At 40.7% G+C, this 24205-nt stretch overlaps 1 protein-coding gene across 1 annotated transcript in view; it reads right to left on the reverse strand.

The window, feature by feature from the left end:
* LOC128661719 (transient receptor potential cation channel subfamily V member 6) overlaps positions 1 to 17474 on the reverse strand; it is a 286517-nt gene extending 269043 nt beyond the window's left edge. The window contains exon 1 of the mRNA XM_053715942.1: positions 17381 to 17474. Coding sequence (XP_053571917.1) covers positions 17381 to 17474 — 94 coding nt within the window. The remainder of the gene's footprint in view (positions 1 to 17380) is intronic.
* Positions 17475 to 24205: the final 6731 nt, after the last annotated feature.

Below are 24205 nucleotides of genomic sequence, written 5' to 3' on the forward strand. Positions count from 1 at the left end.
AACGGCATGTGAACAGATTTGAGAGATTTGAAACAGAGGAAGGGCTCGATGAAATTAGAGAAAACATTGTGAGACTGGCAAACAATCTTGAAATGGAATGTGAAGTGGAAGATGTAGAAGAGCTGTTAGATTATGAGTCAAAAGAACTTTCAAATGAAGATCTAATAGAACTGGAAGCAGAGAGAGTTGCAGAGGAAAAAAGGAGGGAGGAAGAAGACAAAGAAGAAGAGCCATGAGAAGAAATGCACTGCAAAGGGGTTGGCTGAAGGCATTACGTTGCTAAATAAAGCTGTCTCCTGTTTTGAAAACATGGATCAGAATGTTGAAAGATTTAACAAGGTTGACCGTAAAATTCAGGATGCTGTGCGCGGCTATCGTAAAATCTATGAGGAGAAAAAGAAAAAACAGAATTTATGCTTACCTGATAAATTACTTTCTCCAACGGTGTGTCCGGTCCACGGTGTCATCCATTACTTGTGGGATATTCTCCTCCCCCACAGGGAAAGGCAAGGAGAGCACACAGCAAGAGCTGTCCATATAGTCCCTCCCAGGCTCCGCCCCCCCCAGTCATTCGACCGACGGTTAGGAGAAAAAAAGGAGAAACTATAATGTGCCATGGTGACTGTAGTGTATAGAGAAAGAAATTCTTCAAACCTGATTAAAAAACCAGGGCGGGCCGTGGACCGGACACACCGTTGGAGAAAGTAATTTATCAGGTAAGCATAAATTCTGTTTTCTCCAACATTGGTGTGTCCGGTCCACGGTGTCATCCATTACTTGTGGGAACCAATACCAAAGCTTTAGGACACGGATGAAGGGAGGGAGCAAATCAGGTTACCTAAACAGAAGGCACCACGGCTTGCAAAACCTTTCTCCCAAAAATAGCCTCCGAAGAAGCAAAAGTATCAAATTTGTAGAATTTGGACAAAGTGTGCAGAGAAGACCAGGTCGCTGTCTTACATATCTGATCAACAGAAGCCTCGTTCTTGAAGGCCCATGTGGAAGCCACAGCCCTAGTAGAGTGAGCTGTGATTCGTTCAGGAGGCTGCCGTCCGGCAGTCTCGTAAGCCAATCATATGATGCTTTTCAGCCAAAAGGAAAGAGAGGTAGCAGTAGCTTTTTTGACCTCTCCTCTTGCCAGAATAAACTACAAACAGAGAAGACGTTTGTCTGAAATCCTTTGTTGCTTCTAAATAGAACTTTAAAGCACGGACTACATCTAAATTGTGTAACAAGCGTTCCTTCTTTGAAACTGGATTCGGACACAAAGAAGGCACAACTATTTCCTGGTTAATATTCTTGTTGGAACAACCTTTGGAAGGAAACCAGGTTTAGTACGCAAAACAACCTTATCTGAATGGAACACCAGATAGGGCGGATTACACTGCAGAGCAGATAATTCAGAAACTCTTCTAGCAGAAGAATAGCAACCAAAAACAGAACTTTCCAAGATAACAACTTGATATCTATGGAATGTAAGGGTTCAAACGGAACCCCTTGAAGAACTGAAAGAACCAAATTTAGACTCCAGGGAGGAGTCAAGGGTCTGTAAACAGGCTTGATCCTGACCAAAGCCTGAACAAAAGCTTGAACATCTGGCACAGCTGCCAGTCGTTTGTGTAACAAGACAGATAAAGCAGAAATCTGTCCTTTTAGAGAACTCGCTGATAATCCCTTATCCAAACCTTCTTGGAGAAAGGAAAGGATCCTAGGAATTTTAATCTTACTCCATGAGAATCCCTTGGATTCACACCAACAGATATATCTTTTCCATATTTTATGGTAATCTTTCTAGTCACAGGTTTTCTGGCTTGTACCAGAGTATCTATCACAGAATCCGAAAACCCACGCTTAGACAAAATCAAGCGTTCAATTTCCAAGCAGTCAGCTGGAGAGAAACTAGATTTGGATGTTCGAATGGACCTTGTACTAGAAGATCCTGTCTCAAAGGTAGCTTCCATGGTGGAGCCGATGACATATTCACCAGGTCTGCATACCAAGTCCTGCGTGGCCACGCAGGAGCTATGAAAATCACAGAGGCCTTCTCCTGTTTGATCCTGGCTACCAGCCTGGGAATGAGAAGGAACGGTGGAAACGCATAAGCTAGGTTGAAAGTCCAAGGCGCCACTAATGCATCCACTAGAGTCGCCTTGGGATCCCTGGATCTGGACCCGTAGCAAGGAACCTTGAAGTTCTGATGAGACGCCATCAGATCCATGTCTGGAATGCCCCATAATTGGGTCAACTGGGCAAACACCTCCGGGTGGAGTTCCCACTCCCCCGGATGAAAGGTCTGACGACTCAGATAATCCGCCTCCCAGTTTTCCACTCCTGGGATGTGGATCGCAGACAGGTGGTAGGAGTGATCCTCCGTCCATTTGATGATCTTGGTCACCTCTCTCATCGCCAGGGAACTCCTTGTTCCCCCCTGATGGTTGAAGTAAGCAACAGTCGTCATGTTGTCTGATTGGAATCTTATGAATCTGGCCTTTGCTAGTTGAGGCCAAGCCCGGAGAGCATTGAATATCGCTCTCAGTTCCAGGATGTTTATCGGGAGAAGAGACTCTTCCCGAGACCATAGACCCTGAGCTTTCAGGGAATCCCAGACCGCGCCCCAGCCTAATAGACTGGCATCGGTCGTGACAATGACCCACTCTGGTCTGCGGAAGCTCATTCCCTGGGACAGGTGATCCTGAGTCAGCCACCAACGGAGTGAGTCTCTGGTCTTCTGATCTACTTGAATCACTGGAGACAAGTCTGTATAGTCCCCATTCCACTGTTTGAGCATGCACAGTTGTAATGGTCTTAGATGAATTCGCGCAAAAGGAACTATGTCCATTGCTGCAACCATCAACCCTACTACTTCCATGCACTGAGCTATGGAAGGCTGTAGAACAGAGTGAAGAACTTGACAAGCGTTTAGAAGCTTTGACTCTCTGACATCTGTCAGGAAAATCTTCATTTCTAAAGAATCTATTATTGTTCCCAAGGAAGGGACTCTTGTTGACGGAGACGGGGAACTTTTTTCTATGTTCACCTACCACCCGTGAGATCTGAGAAAGGCTAGAACAATGTCTGTGTGAGCCTTTGTCTTTGAAAGAGACGACGCTTGAATTAGGATGTCGTCCAAGTAAGGTGCCACTGCAATGCCCCTGGGTCTTAGAACCGCTAGAAGGGACCCGAGCACCTTTGTGAAAATCCTTGGAGCAGTGGCTAGTCCGAATGGGAGAGCCACAATAGGTAATGTTTGTCCAGAAAGGCGAACCTTAGGAACTGATGATGATCTTTGTGGATAGGAATATGCAGATACGCATCCTTTAGATCCACGGTAGTCATAAATTGACCCTCCTGGATTGTAGGTAAAATCGTTTTGAACGATGGCACTCTGAGAAATTTGTTTAGAATTTTTAAATCCAGAATTGGTCTGAAAGTACCCTCTTTTTTTGGGAACTACAAACAGATTTGAGTAAAACCCCTGACCTTGTTCCACAGTTGGAACTGGGAGTATCACTCCCATCTTTAACAGGTCTTCTACACAATGTAAGAATGCCTGTCTCTTTACTTGGTTTGAAGATAAGTGAGACATGTGGAACCTTCCCCTTGGGGGTAGTTCCTTGAATTCTAGAAGATAACCCTGAGAGACTATTTCTAGTGCCCAGGGATCCTGAACATCTCTTGCCCAAGCCTGAGCAAAGAGAGAGAGTCTGCCCCCTACTAGATCCGGTTCTGGATCGGGGGCTACCTCTTCATGCTGTCTTGGTAGCAGCAGCAGGTTTCTTGGCCTGTTTACCCTTGTTCCAGCCTTGCATTGATTTCCAAGCTGGTTTAGTCTGGGAAGCGTTACCCTCTTGTCTAGAGGCTGCCGAGTTGGAAGCCGGTCCGTTCCTGAAATTGCGAAAGGAACGAAAATTGGACTTATTCTTAGCCTTGAAAGGTTTATCTTGTGGGAGGGCATGGCCCTTTCCCCCAGTGATGACTGAAATAATCTCTTTCAATTCTGGCCCAAAAGGGGTCTTACCTTTGAAAGGGGTATTAAGCAATTTTGTCTTGGAAGATACATCCGCCGACCAAGACTTTAGCCAGAGCGCTCTGCGCACCACAATTGTAAACCCTGAATTTTTTGCCGCTAACCTCGCTAACTGCAAAGCGGCGTCTAAAATAAAGGAATTAGCTAACTTAAGTGCGTAAATTCTGTCCATGACTTCCTCATACGGAGTCTCCCTACTGAGCGACTTTTCCAGTTCCTCGAACCAGAACCACGCCTCTGTAGTGACAGGAATAATGCACGAAATAGGTTGAAGGAGGTAACCTTGCTGTACAAAAATCTTTTTAAGCAAACCCTCCAATTTTTTATCCATAGGATCTTTGAAAGCACAATTGTCCTCAATAGGAATGGTCGTGCGCTTGGCTAGAGTAGAAAACTCCCCCTCGACCTTATGGACTGTTTGCCATGTGTCCTTCCTGGGGTCGACCATAGGTAACAATTTCTTAAATATAGGAGGAGGGACAAAAGGTATGCCTGGCTTCTCCCACTCCTTATTCACTATGTCCGCCACCCGTTTAGGTATCGGAAAAGCATCAGGGTGCACCGGGACCTCAAGGAACTGTCCATCTTGCACAATTTTTCTGGGTTGACCAGATTGTCACAATCATCCAGAGTAGATAGCACCTCCTTAAGTAATGCGCGGAGATGCTCTAATTTAAATTTAAATGTCACAACATCAGGTTCTGCCTGCTGAGAAATTCTTCCTGTATCAGAAATTTCCCCATCTGACAAACCCTCCCTCACTGCCACTTCAGATTGGTGTGAGGGTATGACAGAAAAATTATCATCAGCGCCCTCCTGCTCTACAGTGTTTAAAACAGAGCAATCGCGCTTTCTCTGAAATGCTGGCATTTTGGATAAAATATTAGCTATGGAGTTATCCATTACTGCCGTCAATTACTGCATAGTAACAAGCATTGGCGCGCTAGAAGTACTAGGGGTCGCCTGCGCGGGCATAACTGGTATAGACACAGAAGGAGATGATGTAGAACTATGTCTACTTCCTTCATCTGAGGAATCATCCTGGGCAACTTTACAATTTGTGACAGTTCTGTCCTTACTTTTTTTGGACGCAATGGCACAATTATCACACTATATTTGAAGGGGGAACCACATTGGCTACCATACATACAGAACATGATCTATCTGAAGGTACAGACATGTTAAACAGGCTTAAACTGGTTAATAAAGCACAAAAACCGTTTTAAAACAAAACCGTTACTGTCTCTTTAAATGTTAAACAGGGCACACTTTATTACTAAATATGTGAAAAACTATGAAGGAATTATCCAATCTTTACCAAATTTTCACCACAGTGTCTTAATACATTCAAAGTATTGCACCCCAATTTTCAAGCTGTTAACCCTTAAAATGTGGAAACCGGAGCCGTTTTTAATTTTAACCCCCTTACAGTCCCAGCCACAGCCTTTGCTGCAACTTCACCAATCCCGGGGGGGTATATGATACCAAATGAAGCCTTCTAGGAACGTTTTTAGTGGATTCCAGACCCTCACACATGCAGCTACATGTACTGAACTCAAAATTAACTGCACAGTAATGGCGCGAAAATGAGGCTCTGCCTACTACAGAGAAAGGCCCTTCCTGACTGGGAAGGTGTCTTAACAAGTGCCTGGTGCTAAAAACGTTCCCCAATGTTATAAAAGTGTGAAATACAACTTCAAACTGCATATAATACTTAAATAAAGCAATCGATTTAGCCCCTAAAAATGTCTACCAGTTTATAGCCCATATTAAGCCCTTTATTCTGTTTGTTTGACTAAGAAAATGGCTTACCGGTCCCCATGAGGGGAAAATGACAGCCTTCCAGCATTACACAGTCTTGTTAGAAATATGGCTAGTCATACCTTAAGCAGAAAAGTCTGCAAACTGTTTCCCCCAACTGAAGTTATCTCATCTCAACAGTCCTATGTGGAAACAGCAAACGATTTTAGTAACTGCTGCTAAAATCATAATCCTCTCACAAACAGAAATCTTCATCTCTTTCTGTTTCAGAGTAAATAGTACATACCAGCACTATTTTAAAATAACAAACACTTGATAGAAGAATAAAAAAACACAATTTATGCTTACCTGATAAATTTATTTCTCTTGTGGTGTATCCAGTCCACGGATCATCCATTACTTGTGGGATATTCTCATTCCCAACAGGAAGTTGCAAGAGGACACCCACAGCAGAGCTGTAATATAGCTCCTCCCCTAACTGTCATGGCCAGTCATTCGACCGAAAACAAGCCGAGAAAGGAGGAACCATAGAGTGCAGTGGTTACTGTAGTTTAAATTTAAAAATTACCTGCCTTAAAATGACAGGGCGGGCCGTGGACTGGATACACCACAAGAGAAATAAATTTATCAGGTAAGCATAAATTGTGTTTTCTCTTGTAAGGTGTATCCAGTCCACGGATCATCCATTACTTGTGGGATACCAATACCAAAGCTAAAGTACACGGATGAAGGGAGGGACAAGGCAGGAACTTAAATGGAAGGAAACCTTTCTCCCAAATATAGCCTCTGAAGAAGCAAAAGTATCAAATTTGTAAAATTTTGAAAAAATATGAAGCGAAGACCAAGTCGTCGCCTTGCAAATCTGATCAAAAGAAGCCTCATTTTTAAAGGCCCAAGTGGAAGCCATAGCTCTAGTGGAATGAGCTGTAATCCTTTCAGGAGGCTGCTGTCCAGCAGTCTCATAGGCTAAGCGGATTAAGCTTCTTAGTCAAAAAGAAAAAGAGGTTGCCAAAGCCTTTTGACCTCTCCTCTGTCCAGAGTAGACAACAAACAAAGCAGATGTTTGATGAAAATCTTTAGTAGCTTGTAAGTAAATCTTTAAAGCACGGACCACGTCCAAATTGTGTAACACAAGGATGGAACAACAATCTCTTGATTGATATTCTTGTTAGATACCACCTTAGGTAAGAACCCAGGTTTGGTACGCAGGACTACCTTATCCGTATGAAAAATCAGATAAGGAGAATCACATTGTAAGGCAGATAGCTCAGAGACTCTACGAGCCGAGGAAATAGCTACCAAAAAAAGAACTTTCCAAGATAAAAGCTTGATATCTATGGAATTAAGAGGTTCAAACGGAACTCCTTGAAGAACCTTAAGAACCAAGTTTAAGCTCCATGGTGGAGCAACAGGTTTAAACACAGGCTTGATTCTAACTAAAGCCTGACAAAAATGCCTGAACGTCTGGAACATCTGCCAGACGCTTAATTAGCTGACAATCCTTTTTCCAAACCTTCTTGGAGAAAAGATAATATCCTAGCAATCCTGAACCTTACTCCATGAGTAACCCTTGGATTCACACCAATAAAGATATCTACGCCATACCTTATGGTAAATTTTCCTGGTGACAGGCTTTCGTGCCTGTCTTAAGGTATCAATAACTGACTCGGAGAAGCCATGCTTTGATAAAATCAAGCGTTCAATCTCCAGGCAGTCAGCCTCAGAGAAATTAGATTTGGATGGTTGAAAGGACCCTGAAGTAGAAGGTCCTGCTTCAGAGGCAGAGACCATGGTGGAAAGGATGACATGTCCACTAGATCTGCATACCAGGTCCTGCGTGGCCACGCAGGTGCTATCAGAATCACTGATGCTCTCTCCTGCTTGATCTTGGCAATCAGTCGAGGGAGCAGAGGAAACGGTGGAAACACATAAGCCAGGTTGAAAGACCAGGGCGCTGCTAGAGCATCTATCAGTGTCGCCTTGGGATCCCTGGACCTGGATCCGTAACACGGAAGCTTGGCGTTCTGGCGAGACGCCATGAGATCCAGTTCTGGTTTGCCCCAACGATGAATCAGTTGTGCAAATGCCTCCGGATGGAGTTCCCACTCTCCCGGATGAAAAGTCTGACGACTTAGAAAATCCGCCTCCCAGTGCTCTACACCTGGGATATGGATAGCTGATAGGTGGCAAGAGTGAACCTCTGCCCAGCGAATTATTTTTGAAACTTCTAACATCTCTAGGGAACTTCTCGTTCCCCCATGATGGTTGATGTAAGCTACAGTCGTGATGTTGTCCGACTGAAATCTGATGTACCTCAGAGTTGCTAACTGAGGCCAAGCCTGAAGAGCCTTGAATATCGCTCTTAGTTCCAGAATATTTAATGGAAGGAGAGACTCCTCCTGATTCCACGATCCCTGAGCCTTCAGGGAGTTCCAGACTGCACCCCAACCTAGAAGGCTGGCATCTGTCGTAACAATTGTCCAATCTGGCCTGCGAAAGGTCATACCTTTGGACAGATGGACCCGAGATAGCCACCAGAGAAGAGAATCCCTAGTCTCTTGGTCCAGATTCAGTTGAGGGGACAAATCTGTGTAATCCCCGCTCCACTGACTGAGCATGCATAGTTGCAGCGGTCTGAGATGTAAGCGTGCAAACGGCACTATGTCCATTGCCGCTACCATTAAGCCGATTACTTCCATACACTGAACAACCGAAGGGCGCGGAATGGAATGAAGAACCTGGCAGGAATTTAGAAGCTTTGATAACCTGGCCCCCGTCAGGTGAATTTTCATTTCTACAGAATCTATCAGAGTCCCTAGAAAGGAAACTCTTGTGAGTGGGGATAGAGAACTCTTTTCCTCGTTCACTTTCCACCCATGCGACCACAGAAATGCCAGTACTACGTCCGTATGAGACTTGGCAATTTGGAAGTTTGACGCCTGTATCAGGATGTCGTCTAAATAAGGGGCTACTGCTATGCCCCGCGGCCTTAGGACCGCCATAAGTGACCCTAGAACCTTTGTAAAGATTCTTGGGGCTGTAGCTAATCCCAAGGGAAGAGCTACAACTGGTAATGCCTGTCTTAAAAGGCAAACCTGAGAAACCGATGATGATCTTTGTGTATCGGAATGCAAAGATAAGCATCCTTTAGATCCACTGTAGTCATATATTGACCCTCCTGGATCAGTGGTAGGATGGTACGAATAGTTTCCATCTTGAACGACGGAACTTTGAGGAATTTGTTTAAGATCTTTAGATCCAAAATTGGTCTGAAGGTTCCCTCTTTTTAGGGAACCACAAACAGATTTGAGTAAAAACCCTGTCCCTGTTCCTCCTTTGGAACTGGATGGATCACTCCCATAACTAGGAGGACTCGTACACAGTGTAAGAATGCCTCTCTCTTAATCTGGTGTGCAGATAATTGTGAAAGGTGAAATCTCCCTTTTGGGGGGGAAGCTTTGAAGTCCAGAAGATATCCCTGGGATATAATTTCCAACGCCCAGGGATCCTGAACATCTCTTGCCCACGCCTGAGCAAAGAGTGAAAGTCTGCCCCCTACTAGATTCGTTCCCGGATAGGGGGCCATTCCTTCATGCTGTCTTAGAGGCAGCAGCAGGCTTTTTTACCTGCTTACCTTTTTTCCATGTCAGGTTTAGTCTCCAGACCGTCTTGGATTGAGCAAAAGTTCCCTCTTGTTTATTATTAGAGGAAGTTGATGCCGCACCTGCCTTGAAGTTTTGAAAGGCACGAAAATTAGACTGTTTGGCCCTAGATTTGGACCTGTCCTGAGGAAGGGCATGACCTTTTCCTCCAGTGATATCAGCAATAATCTCCTTCAACCAGGCCCGAATAGGGTCTGCCCCTTGAAGGGAATGTTAAGTAGCTTAGATTTTGAAGTCACGTCAGCTGACCATGATGTAAGCCATAGCGCTCTGCGTGCCTGTATAGCAAAACCAGAATTCTTAGCCGTTAGTTTAGTCAAATGAACAATGGCATCAGAATAAAAGAATTGGCTAGCTTAAGTGCTCTAAGTTTGCCAAGTATGTCATCCAATGGAGTCGCTACCTGTAAAGCCTCTTCCAGAGACTCAAACCAGTACGCCGCCGCAGCAGCAGTGACAGGGGCAATGCATGCAAGGGGCTGTAGGATAAAACCTTGTTGAATAAATATTTTCTTAAGGTAACCTCTAATTTTTTATCCATTGGATCTGAAAAAGCACAACTGTCCTCGACAGGGATAGTAGTACGCTTTACTAGAGTAGAAACTGCTCCCTCCACCTTAGGGACTGTCTGCCATAAGTCCCATGTGGTGGCATCTATTGAAAACATTTTTCTAAAAATAGGAGGGGAAGAGAACGGCACACCTGGTCTATCCCATTCCTTATTAATAATTTCTGTAAACCTTTTAGGTATTTGGAAAAACATCAGTGCACACCGGCACTGAAAAGTATTTATCCAGTCTACACAATTTCTCTGGCACTGCAATGGTGTCACAGTCATTCAGAGCAGCTAAAACCTCCCTAAGCAACACGCGGAGGTGTTCAAGCTTAAATTTAAATGTAGAAATATTAGAATCAGGTATCTTTCCTGAGTCATTAACATCACCCACTGACTGAAGCTCTCTTTCCTCAGCTTCTGCATATTGTGAGGCAGTATCAGACATGGTTCTTAAAGCGTCAGTATGCTCTGCATTTTGTCTCACCCCAGAGCTATCTCGCTTACCTCTAAGTTCAGGTAGTCTGGCTAATACCGCTGACAGTGTATTATCCATGACTGCCGCCATGTCTTGTAAAGTAAACGCTATGGGCGCCCTAGATGTACTTGGCGCCATTTGAGCGTGAGTCCCTTAAGCGGGAGTCAAAGGGTCTGACATGTGGGGAAAGTTAGTCGGCATAACTTCCCCCTCGTCAGATTCCTCTGGTGATACATTTTTTAAAGACAGAAAATGATCTTTATTGCATAAAAGGAAATCAGTACATTTGGTACACATTCTAAGAGGGGGTTCCACCATGGCTTTTAAACATAATAAACAAGGAGTTTCTTCTATGTCAGACATGTTTATACAGAATAGCAATGAGACTAGCAAGCTTGGAAAACACTTTAAATCAAGTTAACAAGCAAATATAAAAAACGGTACTGTGCCTTTAAGAGAAACAAATTTTGTCAGAATTTGAAAAACAGTGAAAAAAAGCAGTAAATCAAACAAAATTTTTACAGTGTGTATAATAGGCTAACAGAGCATTGCACCCACTTGCAAATGGATGATTAACCCCTTAGTTCAAAAAACGGATCAAAAAAACGAAATAGACGTTTTTTAACAGTCACAACCAACTGCCACAGCAAGCTGTGGCCCTACCTTCCCCAATAAACGACTTTGGAAAGCCTTTGGGCCCTTTAGAGATGTCCTATAGCATTCAGAGGGCCTTTGAGGGAAGCTGGATGTCACAGTTTGTAATTTTAACTGCACCAACTGTAACTTTTATACTACAACAGTGGAAATTGTTTCTAGTCAAAATTTAAGCCAGCCATGTGGAAAAAACTAGGCCCCAATAAAGTTTTATCACCAAAGCATATATAAAAACGATTAAACATGCCAGCAAACGTTTTATATTGCAATATCATAAGGGTATTATCCCTGGGAGTAAGCATGATACCAGTCGTTATTAAATCACTGTATTCAGGCTTAACTTACATTAATCCGGTATCAGCAGCATTTTCTAGTGTTTTCCATCTCTAGAAAAAATTATAACTGCACATACCTGATAGCAGAATAAACTGCACGCCATTCTCTCGCTGAAGTTTTACCTCATCTGTGTAATCCCCTCAGACATATGTGAGAACAGCAATGGATCTTAGTTACAACCTGCTAAGATCATAAAAACCTCAGGTAAATTCTTCTTCTATTTACTGCCTGAGATAAAATAGCACAACTCCGGTACTATTTAAAAATAACAAACTTTTGATTGAAGAAAATTAACTATATTTAACCACTCTCTCCTACAACGTCCTTGCTTGTTGAGAGTTGCAAGAGAATGACTGGCCATGACAGTTAGGGGAGGAGCTATATTACAGCTCTGCTGTGGGTGTCCTCTTGCAACTTCCTGTTGGGAATGAGAATATCCCACAAGTAATGGATGATCCGTGGAATGGATACACCTTACAAGAGAAACTACAACTAAACACCACAAACTCCTCACCATCCCCGAGGAGATGCTACTTGTTCAGAGCGGCAAGGAGAATGACTGGGGGGGCGGAGCCTGGGAGGGACTATATGGACAGCTCTTGCTGTGTGCTCTCCTTGCCTTTCCCTGTGGGGGAGGAGAATATCCCACAAGTAATGGATGACACCGTGGACCGGACACACCAATGTTGGAGAAATGCTTCAAACAAAGCTCAGCATGTTTTTTTTTTTAAAGAACACTGCATCTGAAACCCCTCCAGCCTCAACCCACCAAGATGATAACTCTGATGACTCGCAGTCAAGTATGAATCAAGAGTGATCATTACTGTACAGTACATTTAACTGTAAAAGTTTACAAGAACTACAGTAAAAGAAAAATTTAAGTTCAGTTACTTTTTTCTTAAAAGTGAAATAAGTTTTTTTTTTTTAATTTTGAAAAGTTTATTTCAAAGCAATGCATTTTACAAGTAAATAAACAAAGAAACAACAATATAGCTCAGTACTTTTGCACAACTTGTGTAGCAGTTATCCAGTCTTTAAATTTAAACAATTACCCAAAGGCTTCTCCCTGTATATTAATCTTTACCGGATCTCAGAGGGGGATTTTTCTCTTCCATCATGTAAATTTCATGTTCTCATCTCTGACCCTCAATAGAACTGAAGGACATGATTCAAAAAGTCCCAAAACCTCAACATTTCACTAATGGTAAAAGTCTTAGGGCTCATGCTATCCACCAGCTAGGTTTGCATTAGGCCTCATCTATACAACCCAAGACTACCTCCACTATTTCAACAAACATATTAGAGAAGCATTTCTACCAGATGGTTGCCAAGTAATTAGACCTTAAATAAAGAATAGAGGGGGGGAGAAGGCCAGAGAAATGAGGGTGAGAGATGAGGGAAGAAGGAGAGGAGTTTGGAGGCTCAACTGGGAAGAGGTAGAAGGGAGAGGGGGGGGGTTAGTTTTGTACTCTCCCCAGTAAACCTTTAAAAAACTCTCCACATTTTTCCAAAAGCGAGAAATGGAGCTACACTGCCACCAAATGTGGGACATAGTGCCTATCATGCCACACCCTCTCCAACAAGAAGCACTGGCATTCGGGTATATACGTTTGATCCTCTCAGGAGTCAGATGCCATCTGAATAAGAGTTTATGGTTTAATTCCAGAATTCTAGGGGATGATGATGACTTATGTGTGTAATAAAATATATTATTCCATTGTTTCTCTGTTAGCGTAACCCCCAGTTCTGCTTGCCAATGGGTGATATACGGATGGTATAGGGCCATAGTAGCATCGTCCAGTAGTTTCTTTACTATCGATAGAGACCCCCGGGTCAATGTTTCCTTCAAGCAAAGACGCTCGAAGTTCGTGGGTTCCCTGAGGAGATCATGTTTATGGGGTGATGTACTAACTAGGTAAGCTAATTGTGCATGTTTAAGCCAGGGAGTGAACAAGCCGCCCGCTATATCTGCTAGCTGTGTTCGGTCCTTAAGCTTCCCTTTGTTTGTTAATTTAGTGAAAGGAATACTTTGACCTAGGCCCCTATCTGATACCGCTTTCGGGATAAGACCTCCCGCTAACTCTGCGTTAAAAGGGATAGGTGACATCGGAGATATCGGAGAGGAGATTCCCTTTATTCTGGTACGCACCTGGTCCCATGCTTTGAAAAAATGAGTGCATAATAGTGATTGCTTCACTAGGGCCGGTCTACTGGTATCCTTGAGCCAACACAGGGGACCAAGGGCTGGTGAATTAAGTAAGTGAGAGTCAATAATTAATCTTGATTTAGTGTAGGGGTAGTCATGCCATTCTGCCACCCTTTGGAGAGCTACTGCATTGTAATATTGCAAGATAGATGGCAAACCCATACCCCCTCTTAAAGTGAAATAAGTTTTAAAGTTCCTGCAAAGTACTGTACAGGTACAGTAAATGTTATGTTATTGTTTGCACAGTACTGCAGGTAGAGTACAATAAATGTTATTTTATTACAGTATTTGCACAGTACAGGTACAGTAAGCTATTTTATTATTTGCACAGTATGTACAGGTACACTACAGTAAATGTTACTTTATTATTTGCACAGTACAGGTACAGTACAGTAAATGTTACTTTATTATTTGCACAGTACAGGTACAGTACAGTAAATGTTATTTTATTATTTGCACAGTACAGGTACAGTACAGTAAATGTTACTTTATTATTCATACTGTGATGATACTGTATTAGTAAAGGTATTCAAAACAATTCTGGTGTTATTGTTTTATTAATCATGAAATATCTGCCCCACACCCTACAATAGACCATATTATTTACATGCCATACATATTGACCGACTTACGTCCAAATCGTCTTATGACCGGAAGGTCAAAACGTAACACGGTCGTAAGTCGACGAGTATCTGTGTATATATATATATATATATATATATATATATATATATATATATATATATATATATATATATATATATATTTAAACAAATAAGAAGAAAAAAGTATATTTCTATCCAGCACTAGCTCAAAATGACCAATCACAAAATATTGACACCAAAGGGTGTGCAGACTAAAATGTTCTTTAATAACATCCCAAATGTGAATTAACATCTACACATAAATATAGGCATCACTCAATAAAGAAAAGGGAGCTCACAAGAAGTATACAGTGGATTTGCCTACCGACACTGGATACGCATACATTAGTCACATGACTGTTACAGCACTGATTGACAGGCAGTGTGACCAATAGAAATGATCATGTGATCGTATTCCAGTCAATGAGAATATCAAGGAAGGATCCATCCATAAACAAATACTGTACCTATCACTTCTCTACCGCCCTGAAAAAGTGTTATGGGAAGCGTGCTTCAGGGGTGCCGTCTCAGGAGTTTTATCTCCCCTTTTTAAATTGCATACTGCAATTTCTAACTATATATGCTCATTTCTTATGGTATATATTTCGAATGAATGTTGGATTAGTGAAGTGTTAAAAATAATTAGCTCCTGAATTGAAGGAGCGTATCCACAGTTAGATATATTTCTGACAATTTACTGAGTGGTATAACCTATAAGAAATAATATGTGAGCCACTATATACTACTTAACATGAATATTTGAACTTAAAGGACCAGTAAACACAGCAGATTTGCATAATCATCAAATGCAAGATAACAAGACAATACAATAGCATTTACTCTGAATTTCAAATGAGTAGTAGATTCTTTTCTAACACATTTCAAAGTTATGTATATTTCCACTCCCCTTGTACCATGTGATAGCAATCAGCCAATCACAAATGCATATACGTATAGTCTGAGTTCTTGCACATGCTCAGTAGGAGCTGGTGAGACAAAAAAAGTGTAAATATAAATGACCGTGCACATTTTTTTAATTGAAGTAAATTGGAAAGTTTTTTAAAATTACATGCTGTATCTGAATCATGAAAATTTAATAAAACCTGAGTGTCCCTTTAACGAGTGGCGGAAAGCCCAATCTGAGAATCCATCTTCTAGCTTCTAGTAGAAAATAAGCACTACTTTATCAACATTGTATTTTGGAAAGGCAGTATTGTGTTTTTAATTTTATTTATTTTTGTATCATCAATACTTACTGGTTATTCATTAAAATAAGGGATAATGAATTATATATAACCATATAGAGCGTGGGGCTGACAACCTGATATGATAACGAACAAGCAATATGGCAAGAAATTATATATGTTGGTCCTTCATTTATTAAAATCTTGACTACTTTTACTTTTTCTTTTCTCTCCCTTAATGAATTTTTGCAATTATCTACCTAAGTATTTTTCAATACACTATATATTAGGTACGATTAGATAAGATATACTTTTAATCAGAATAAATAAAAGTTATATTTTAGTATATGTTTATATTCTATTATTATGATTCTGCTTTGCATCTACTATTTAAGCCAATGTGAAAGAGGCTCTCTTTTCTAAGTATTCTTCAACTTAGTATAACTAGGTATGATCTTAACCTCCCCACAAATGACAAATTAAAGACTAACCACTACAAGTAACCCTTATGGATGACCTAATCTCCCCACCTTACATAGAGAGATATAAAACAGTTTGGGGCCGATTTATCAATGTCTGGCGGACATGATACGCTGTGACATATTATGTCAGCCAGACATCGCTGAATGCCTACAACATACGCTGTCGGCATTTAACATTGCACAAGCAATTCTAGTGATCTGCTTGTGCAATGCCATCCCCTGCAGATTCGCAGCCAATCGGCTGCTAGCAGGGAGGATCAATCAACCTGATTGTATGCGATCGGGCAGATTGATGTCCGCTGCCTCAGAGGCGGCGGACGAGTTAAAGGGACAGTCTAGGCCAAAATAAACTTTCATGATTCAGATAGAGCATGTAAATTTAAACAATTTTCCAATTTACTTTTATCACCAATTTTGCTTTGTTCTCTTGGTATTCTTAGTTAAAAGCTTAACCTAGGAGGTTCATGTGCTAATTTCTTAGACCTTGAAGCCCACCTCTTTCAGATTGCATTTTAACAGTTTTTCACCACTAGAGGGTGTTAGTTCACGTATTTCATATAGATAACACTGTGCTCGTGCACGAGAAGTTATCTGGGAGCAGGCACTGATTGGCTAGACTGCAAGTCTGTCAAAAGAACTGAAAAAAGGGGCAGTTTGCAGAGGCTTAGATACAAGATAATCACAGAGGTTAAACGTATATTATTATAAATGTGTTAGTTATGCAAAACTGGGAAATGGGTAATAAAGGGATTATCTATCTTTTAAAACAATAAAAATTATGGTGTAGACTGTCCCTTTAAGGAGCAGCGGTCTTAAGACCACTACTTCTTAACTCCTGCTTCCAGCGAGCCTGAAATATTCAGATAATTTGTCCCCTTTGTTCCATTGTTGTAACTAAAAAAAAAACTCTAAGGAGTGGGTTATACTTAAAGGGACATGAAACCCCAAATTTTTCTTTCTTGATTCAGTTAAAGCATACAGTTTTAAAAAAGCTCCAGTTAACTTCAATTTTCAAATTTGCTTAATTCTCTCTGCATCCTTTATTGAAGGAGCAGCAATGCACTACTGTGAGATAGCTGAAAATGTATATGTGTGCAGCCACCAATCAAAACCTTGCTCCCATTAGTGCATTGCTGCCTCTGAACCTACCTAGCAATGGATACCAAGAGAAGAAAACAAATTAGATAATACAAATATAAGTAAATTGGAAATGCTCTATTTGAATCATAAAAAAAAATTGTGTTTTTGTCCCTGTAAATTATTGTGAAAATGAGCAAATAAATAATGAACATATATTGTAAAGCTTGTGTACTATGTGTAATTAAACATTTTATATCACAATCTTGTGATGTTTAATGTCCCTTTAATGAAGATGATATGAAGAGCGTATGTACCTTTATTCACATGATTTATGTCTGATCTCTTTTTTGCAGGTATATATTTATAATATTGATTCTGGAGCCAGGAACCGTGTTCTTCAGAGGCCATATCATCACTCTACAAAACAGAAAAACACACAGATATTTAATATATTGGGAAAACAGATTTTATTTGTTCTTGCACTTGCTTTTTTCTAATGAACACCAACAAATAAGTTGAAACAGCCTTCCAGTTAAAGACTTTCATACATCAAATCAAATCCTATTTCATATCCTTGAGTCAGACGGCTGTCTCGCTACACACAGAACGGCAACACGGGAGCACAGTATAAAGTAAAATCAATCCTTTATTTTGAAAACATTAAATTGGAACAAACTTCGGCAGCTAACAGTGCCGCCCAACTGACGCAATTCACACCCCTTGCCTGCCGCTTCCTCAAAGCTGACTATATATAGTAATGTAGGGATCTCCTTTAGATCCAAAACCATGTATAGATCCTGAGGGGCCAAATTATTAAGCACCGTATGGTGCCTAATACATCTGTTTCCGTGGAAGCCTTCAGACTCGCGGGAAACAGCAGTTAAGAAGCAGCGGTCTTAAGACAGCTGCTACTTAACTGGTCCGCCGCCCCTGAGCGGCAGAGAGCAATCAACCCGATCAGATACGATTGGCTGCTAGCGGCCAATCGGCAGAGGGCGGCATTGCACAAGCAGTTCACCAGAACTGCATGTGCAATGTTAAATGCCGACAGCGTATGTTGAGCGGATCATGTTGGACAGACAGATGATAAATCGGCCCCTGAGGATCAAAAACTCCCCGGCATGGAGAGAAATTGCACAATTATTTTTTAGCATTAGCATTATATTTTAATATAGGTGTCTCTCCTTTATATCCAGAACCTTGCTCAGCAAGATAAAGCGCAATCAAGCTAAAAGTTTCCTTTCTAAATTTTCGAGGGACCTCACAGTACTGATGAGACTTCTAAAATAATCTGACCAGAGTAAAGAGCTTCAGATTATCGGGCTCAAGATGTTATCATTTGCAAATTAATCTGATATCCTTGTATAATTTGACAATTACAGAAAAAAAGAATTCCATTGCAACAGAAATTATACAGAATTTATCCTTGTTTACCAATTATTTCCCCACTCCTTTATCTGGCTGCATTGTTTGCACACACTATTTTCTAAACATCTCTAATAATTGAAAAGTAGATCTCAGAATTGCTATACTGGATGTTTAGGGAAAAATTGATTAAAATGTGAGACTTGAAAGGATACAAAACCCCAATTTGTTCGTTCATCAATTTTAAGCAACTTTCTAATTTACTCCTATTATAAATTATTCTTTGTTCTCTTGCTATATTCACTTGAAAAAGCAGGAATATAACTTTAGGAAGCGGCCCATTTTTGGTTCAGCACATGGGTAGCGTTTGCCGATTGGTGGCTAAATGTAGGAGAAAAATTTATTATAGGAGTGAATTAGAAAGTTGATTAAAATTGCATGTTATGGTGCCAATTTATCAATGTCTGTCCGACATGATGCGTTGTAGCGTATCATGTCCGACAGACATCGCTGAATGCCAACAGCATACGCGGTCAGTATTTAATATTGCACAAGCAGTTCACCAGAACTGCTTGTGCAATGCCGCCCTCTGCAGATTCCCGGCCAATCGGCCACTAGCAGGGGGTGTCAATCAGCCCGATCGTATAGGATCGGGCGGATTGCAGACCACAGCCTCAGAGGCATATTATGTGGAATATGTTCTGATGCTGGTGGAAATATAAACCTTTTTAAGATTTGGGGGCATATTTATCAAGCTCATATGGAGCTTGATGTCCCGTGTTTCTGGCGAGCCTTCAGGACCGCTGCTCCATAACCTGTCCGCCTGCTCTGAGGCGGCGGACAGACCTCGTCAGAAATCAACCCGATCGAATACGATCAGGTTGATTGACACCCCCGAATCTGCAGGGGGCGGCATTGCACCAGCAGTTCACAAGACCTGCTGGTGCAATGATAAATGCCAACAGAATATGCTGTCGGCATTTATCGATGTGCAGCGGATATGATCCGCAATATTGGATCATGTCCACTCGCACAATGATAATTCAGCCCCATAAAATGTAATTATTTTTGTAGTCATGTTTATTTAGTATTTTCTGTTATATTTTAACACTATCAAAAAAAGACATAAATTGCTTTTAAAACCATTCATAAGCAATACATAATCCACAAATAGTCAATGAAAAAAGATAAAAGAGTAAAGAACGTTTTTTTTTTATAGATATATAGTCAGTTTAAAGGGACACTAAAGTCAAAATATTACTTCCAAATTTTAGATAGAGCACACATATTTTTTTTCATTTCCAGTTTATTTCCATTATCAGATTGTACTGTCTTTTTGCATGCACACTTTCTGAGGCACCACCTCCTACAGAGCATGAGGGAGAGTTCTCAGGGTATAGATATATGAGTCTGTAATTTGCTGATGTCTATCACTGTCTATCTATTGCTCATTTGAAATCTAGAATAAATGCTTTTGCATTGTCTTTTTTATTATGTATTTGCTGGTTTTGCTCCCCAGAAACACGGGGCTTCAATCTCCATACGGAGCTTGTTAAATATGCCCCAATGTATTCACCTCCCTCTATTATGGGTGCTGACATTTTGGAAACTAGATTTCAACTTGGCGGAAACTATGACTAGAGGGAGACGGGAAATAACCTCAATATCAGGCAGTGTCAATCAACCCGATCTTATCCGATCGGGCTGATTGCTGTCCGCCGCCTCAGAGTTGGCAGACGAGTTAAGGATCAGCTGTCTTATGACCGCTGTTTCTTAATTCCTGATTCTGGCGATCCTGAAGGCTTGTGCAGAATAAGCTGGTTGACAGCCTAATAAATTGGCTCCTATGCTTCTAAAATATTTAAGACAGCCCTTCCTTTATGACTGTATATTTTTTTTACTTGAATTTTTAAGTATACTTTTTTCTATTTTTGTAGGAAATATTTTTGGTTAAACTAAAGGATTTGAGCTGTTCCGATGAATTGTGTTTTGTTGAACCTTTCATATGCCCAGGCTAAGGAGCACACACATTCTGATGATTTTGATCATACCTCACTGTGTAGTGAGTTTACTTTCTATAACATAAGACTGGAAAAAGTTGATGGAGACCCCAAAACGTGCAGTGTTAGTTAAGCACTGACAGTCTCACATGAACCTCAGCTGAACATGACGATAAGAAATATTTATTAATCCTAATTTATATAGCATTCATTCTAGAATGACAATGCATTAGTTGGTTGATGAGGGTAAGGCCTATATCTAAATCCTGGTGGTCTCTTATTGTCCTATGTGGCAGGCAATGAACTAAAACAATTGTCACAATGACATTGAATAACATTTGAATGTATTGATTTGTGGTGCTCAGCATAAAATTGATCAGGACAATGTACTTAAGCTATTATGAAATTGAGGCATTTTGAAAAATGAGAATTTTGGCCTTGAATTAATGAACAAGGGAAATAGTAGATATTTATTTGATGCATTAGTGACTGAAATAGAGTGACTCTTTCAAGGAAAAAAAAAGAAAAATATGGATTGGGCTTGGTAACAACTAAAATAAACACCTCAAAAGTGGGTATAGCAAATAACATTGTTCTTGCTCTGGCCAAATTAATATTTAAATACAAGATTGTAGCATATCATTAAAAAAATATATACCAGTTCATTTTGTTATGAACAGATCTCCAACGCCCTGATATTAAAAGTATTGTGACAATAGCGATATTTTAAAAAGGGATCCGTACTGCGATTGAGATTGGCTGTGAAATTTCTCGCTACGAGGCATTTTACTTTACTTTTCTGTGGGAGGTGATGCTTCTCTGACACTGGTGGAATTTTAAAACTAGCATTGTAACCTGCATTGAAGGTGTAATGTGCTTGACAAATCTGTTTAAAAATTAGGAGCCAGTAAGAATATTTAGGAGCCATGCATATTTTTAGGAGCCAGACAGTTGGATTTCTATGTAGCTATGTGGAGAATAACCCAAACAGTTAGGAGCGAGGGGTAAAATTCTAGGAGCCAATGGCTCCCAGGCTCCTGGATTTGCCAAGCCCTGATTGTAAACAATACCTTTACACAGTATTGAAAGGCAATACAATTTACATTTGTCAACAGAAACTCAGCCCCTTTTGTTACAATCTAGGACATCAACAATAAACCTACAGGAGCTGGAGGATTGTGGGTATATTGTACATGTGTATGTAGTTTATTATAGATATGTATGTAATTATTAAACTAAATATGTTTTTAACTTTTGGAGTGTTCTTTTCTTTCTAGGAAGAAGATTCCATAGAAGACAATAGCCGTTTCTTTTATTTTTATTTATTATTTGTTATTTATTTGTTCACATGTGTTGCAAACAAAAAAAAGTATAGTTTTTTTACCTTTAAACTATGGAACGGTCAACTGCAACAATAATTCATATCATTGGGATTAAGTATATATTCATATTTATTGCTTTCAATCATTTACAATCCAACACAATAACAATTAATGGATATATTTGTTTATCTTCAGATCTCATGTATTTATATTTTACTATTAGTATTTTGGATTAATTAAAAGTAATTTATGAAGTTGATGGGTCATTCATTTGTTGTTGCTATAGTACTTCCCTGCCTGCAGTCTATAAGATAAAGCTGTTAACAGGAAAGTCAATGTATGTTCCGTGTAGCCTACGTAACTATGGTTTGACAGGTGATTGGCTCTACTGTATGTTAGTGCAAAGCTTATATTTTGGTAATATTAGATTCTCTTTTTTTATGTAACCTTAGGTTTCTTTTTTTTATTTTTACTGTAACGTTAGGTTTTTTATTTTAATAGGAAGTTAGAATATTTATATTTTGCAATTTTTTTTTAGGGAGAAAGTCTTTTTTTTATTTTTGGTAATGGTAGTTTATTTGGGGTTAAGTTAGGGAGTGTTAGGTTAGTGGCTTAGTGATTATATTGATAGTTTGCGTTGTGGGGGGTTGGCAGTTTAGGTGTTTTACTAGTGTGATTAGGTAGTTGGCATTGTGGTGGTTTTAGGGGTTAATACTTTAATTAGCTTATTTGCATTGTAGGTGAATGGCGGATTAGGGGTTAATCACTTTATTAGATAGATTGCGATGTGGGCGAATGGTGAATTAGGGGTTATTAACTTTATTATGTACTTTGCGATGTGGGGGTTGGCGGATTAACGGTTAATACATTTTATTTAGTTATTGCGGGGGGGGGGCTGGTGGTTGACAGGTAGATATTGTGCATGCGTTAGGTGTTTGTTAAGACTTCCAGGGAGTTATGGTGCTCATATACTCAGCGCAAGGCTTGCTGCGCCTGCCTATGTGTGGAGAGGTTAATACTTTAATTAGCTTTTTTGCATTGTAGGTGAATGGCGGATTAGGAGTTAATCACTTTATTAGATAGATTGCGATGTGGGCGAATGGTGGATTAGGGGTTATTAACTTTATTATGTACTTTGCGATGTGGGGGTTGGCGGATTAACGGTTAATACATTTTATTTAGTTATTGCGGGGGGGGGGACTGGTGGTTGACAGGTAGATATTGTGCATGCGTTAGGTGTTTGTTAAGACTTCCAGGGAGTTATGGTGCTCATATACTCAGCGCAAGGCTTGCTGCGCCTGCCTATGTGTGGAGAGGTGAATGTGGAGTAATATTTCTCAATTTTCGCCGCGTAAGTCCTTGCACTGAATATGTGATACCGACTTGCGACGCCGGTTCTATGTTAGTTTATTGGAGTAAAAATAGCGGGCGACGGGTGAAATATACGCACCGCATACATGTATGCGCTGTATATGTGATCGCAACATCTAACAAAAAACAGCCAACGCCGCATATGTAATCTCGCCCTTTATATAAAGCAAAAGCTGCTGCACCAGTCTTTATGAACGTTGTTATGCAGACAGATTTTATTGTCTAGTAGGTACTTTATTTTGATATATAACTTAAATATGCACAGGGAAAGCAAACACATAACACATAAATCAAGACATGCTCCGTAGTGATTTGAATTCCTGTGAGAGTTCTAGCAGTTCGAGAACTTAATATTTGGGAGGGTTAATTGGGGGGCTAACTACACTGGGAAGACAGCGCATATAATATATGTGGCCCATTGCAGCTCAACTCGAGTGCTCCATGTGTGGTTGATGGTGCATAGCACCCCCAGCACCCACTGACATTGGTTTCAATCCAAGATATTTGTCACTATGATACCGTAGCAGGACCTCAGTAAACACCTGCAATGGTGTCATGTAGCATTTATATATGTGCAACTCACAGTACACAACAGGACATCCCAACACTCCTTGAAGTTCAGGGAGTCTCCCTCATTGTAATAGCGGCTCCCTGATGCCCGCAAATGAAATGCAATCTCCCTGAAACTACAAATATCATGATCCAATGTTGCCCAAATCTGGAAACAGTGTTTCTTTAAGGAATACTTCTAGTTGCTGTGACGTCCTCGAGCAGGAAGGTGTTGTCACAGCAAGTCTGTCTTTTCTTTCAGTGTATTGCGTGTCTGCCACCCCTCTCCTGCTGCTTGGAGGCAGCAATATGGCTCTTGGGTGAGGAGGAGAATCAGCAGCAGGCAACATCGGCTGCAGCATAGGCTGAGTGAGAACTGAGAAAGAGTGCAAAGAGAGTGCGCCCCTGTGAGGGAGGAGATAGACACCTCTGCAGTCAGATCCTTATCAAACTGAATCTACTGTGAGCACAAAACATAATTACAAATAGCCTTTCAAACTCAAAATCACACACACTCCCAGACACAAAATCC

The sequence above is a fragment of the Bombina bombina genome, chromosome 5, assembly GCF_027579735.1.
Source record: "Bombina bombina isolate aBomBom1 chromosome 5, aBomBom1.pri, whole genome shotgun sequence".
NCBI lineage: Eukaryota > Metazoa > Chordata > Amphibia > Anura > Bombinatoridae > Bombina > Bombina bombina.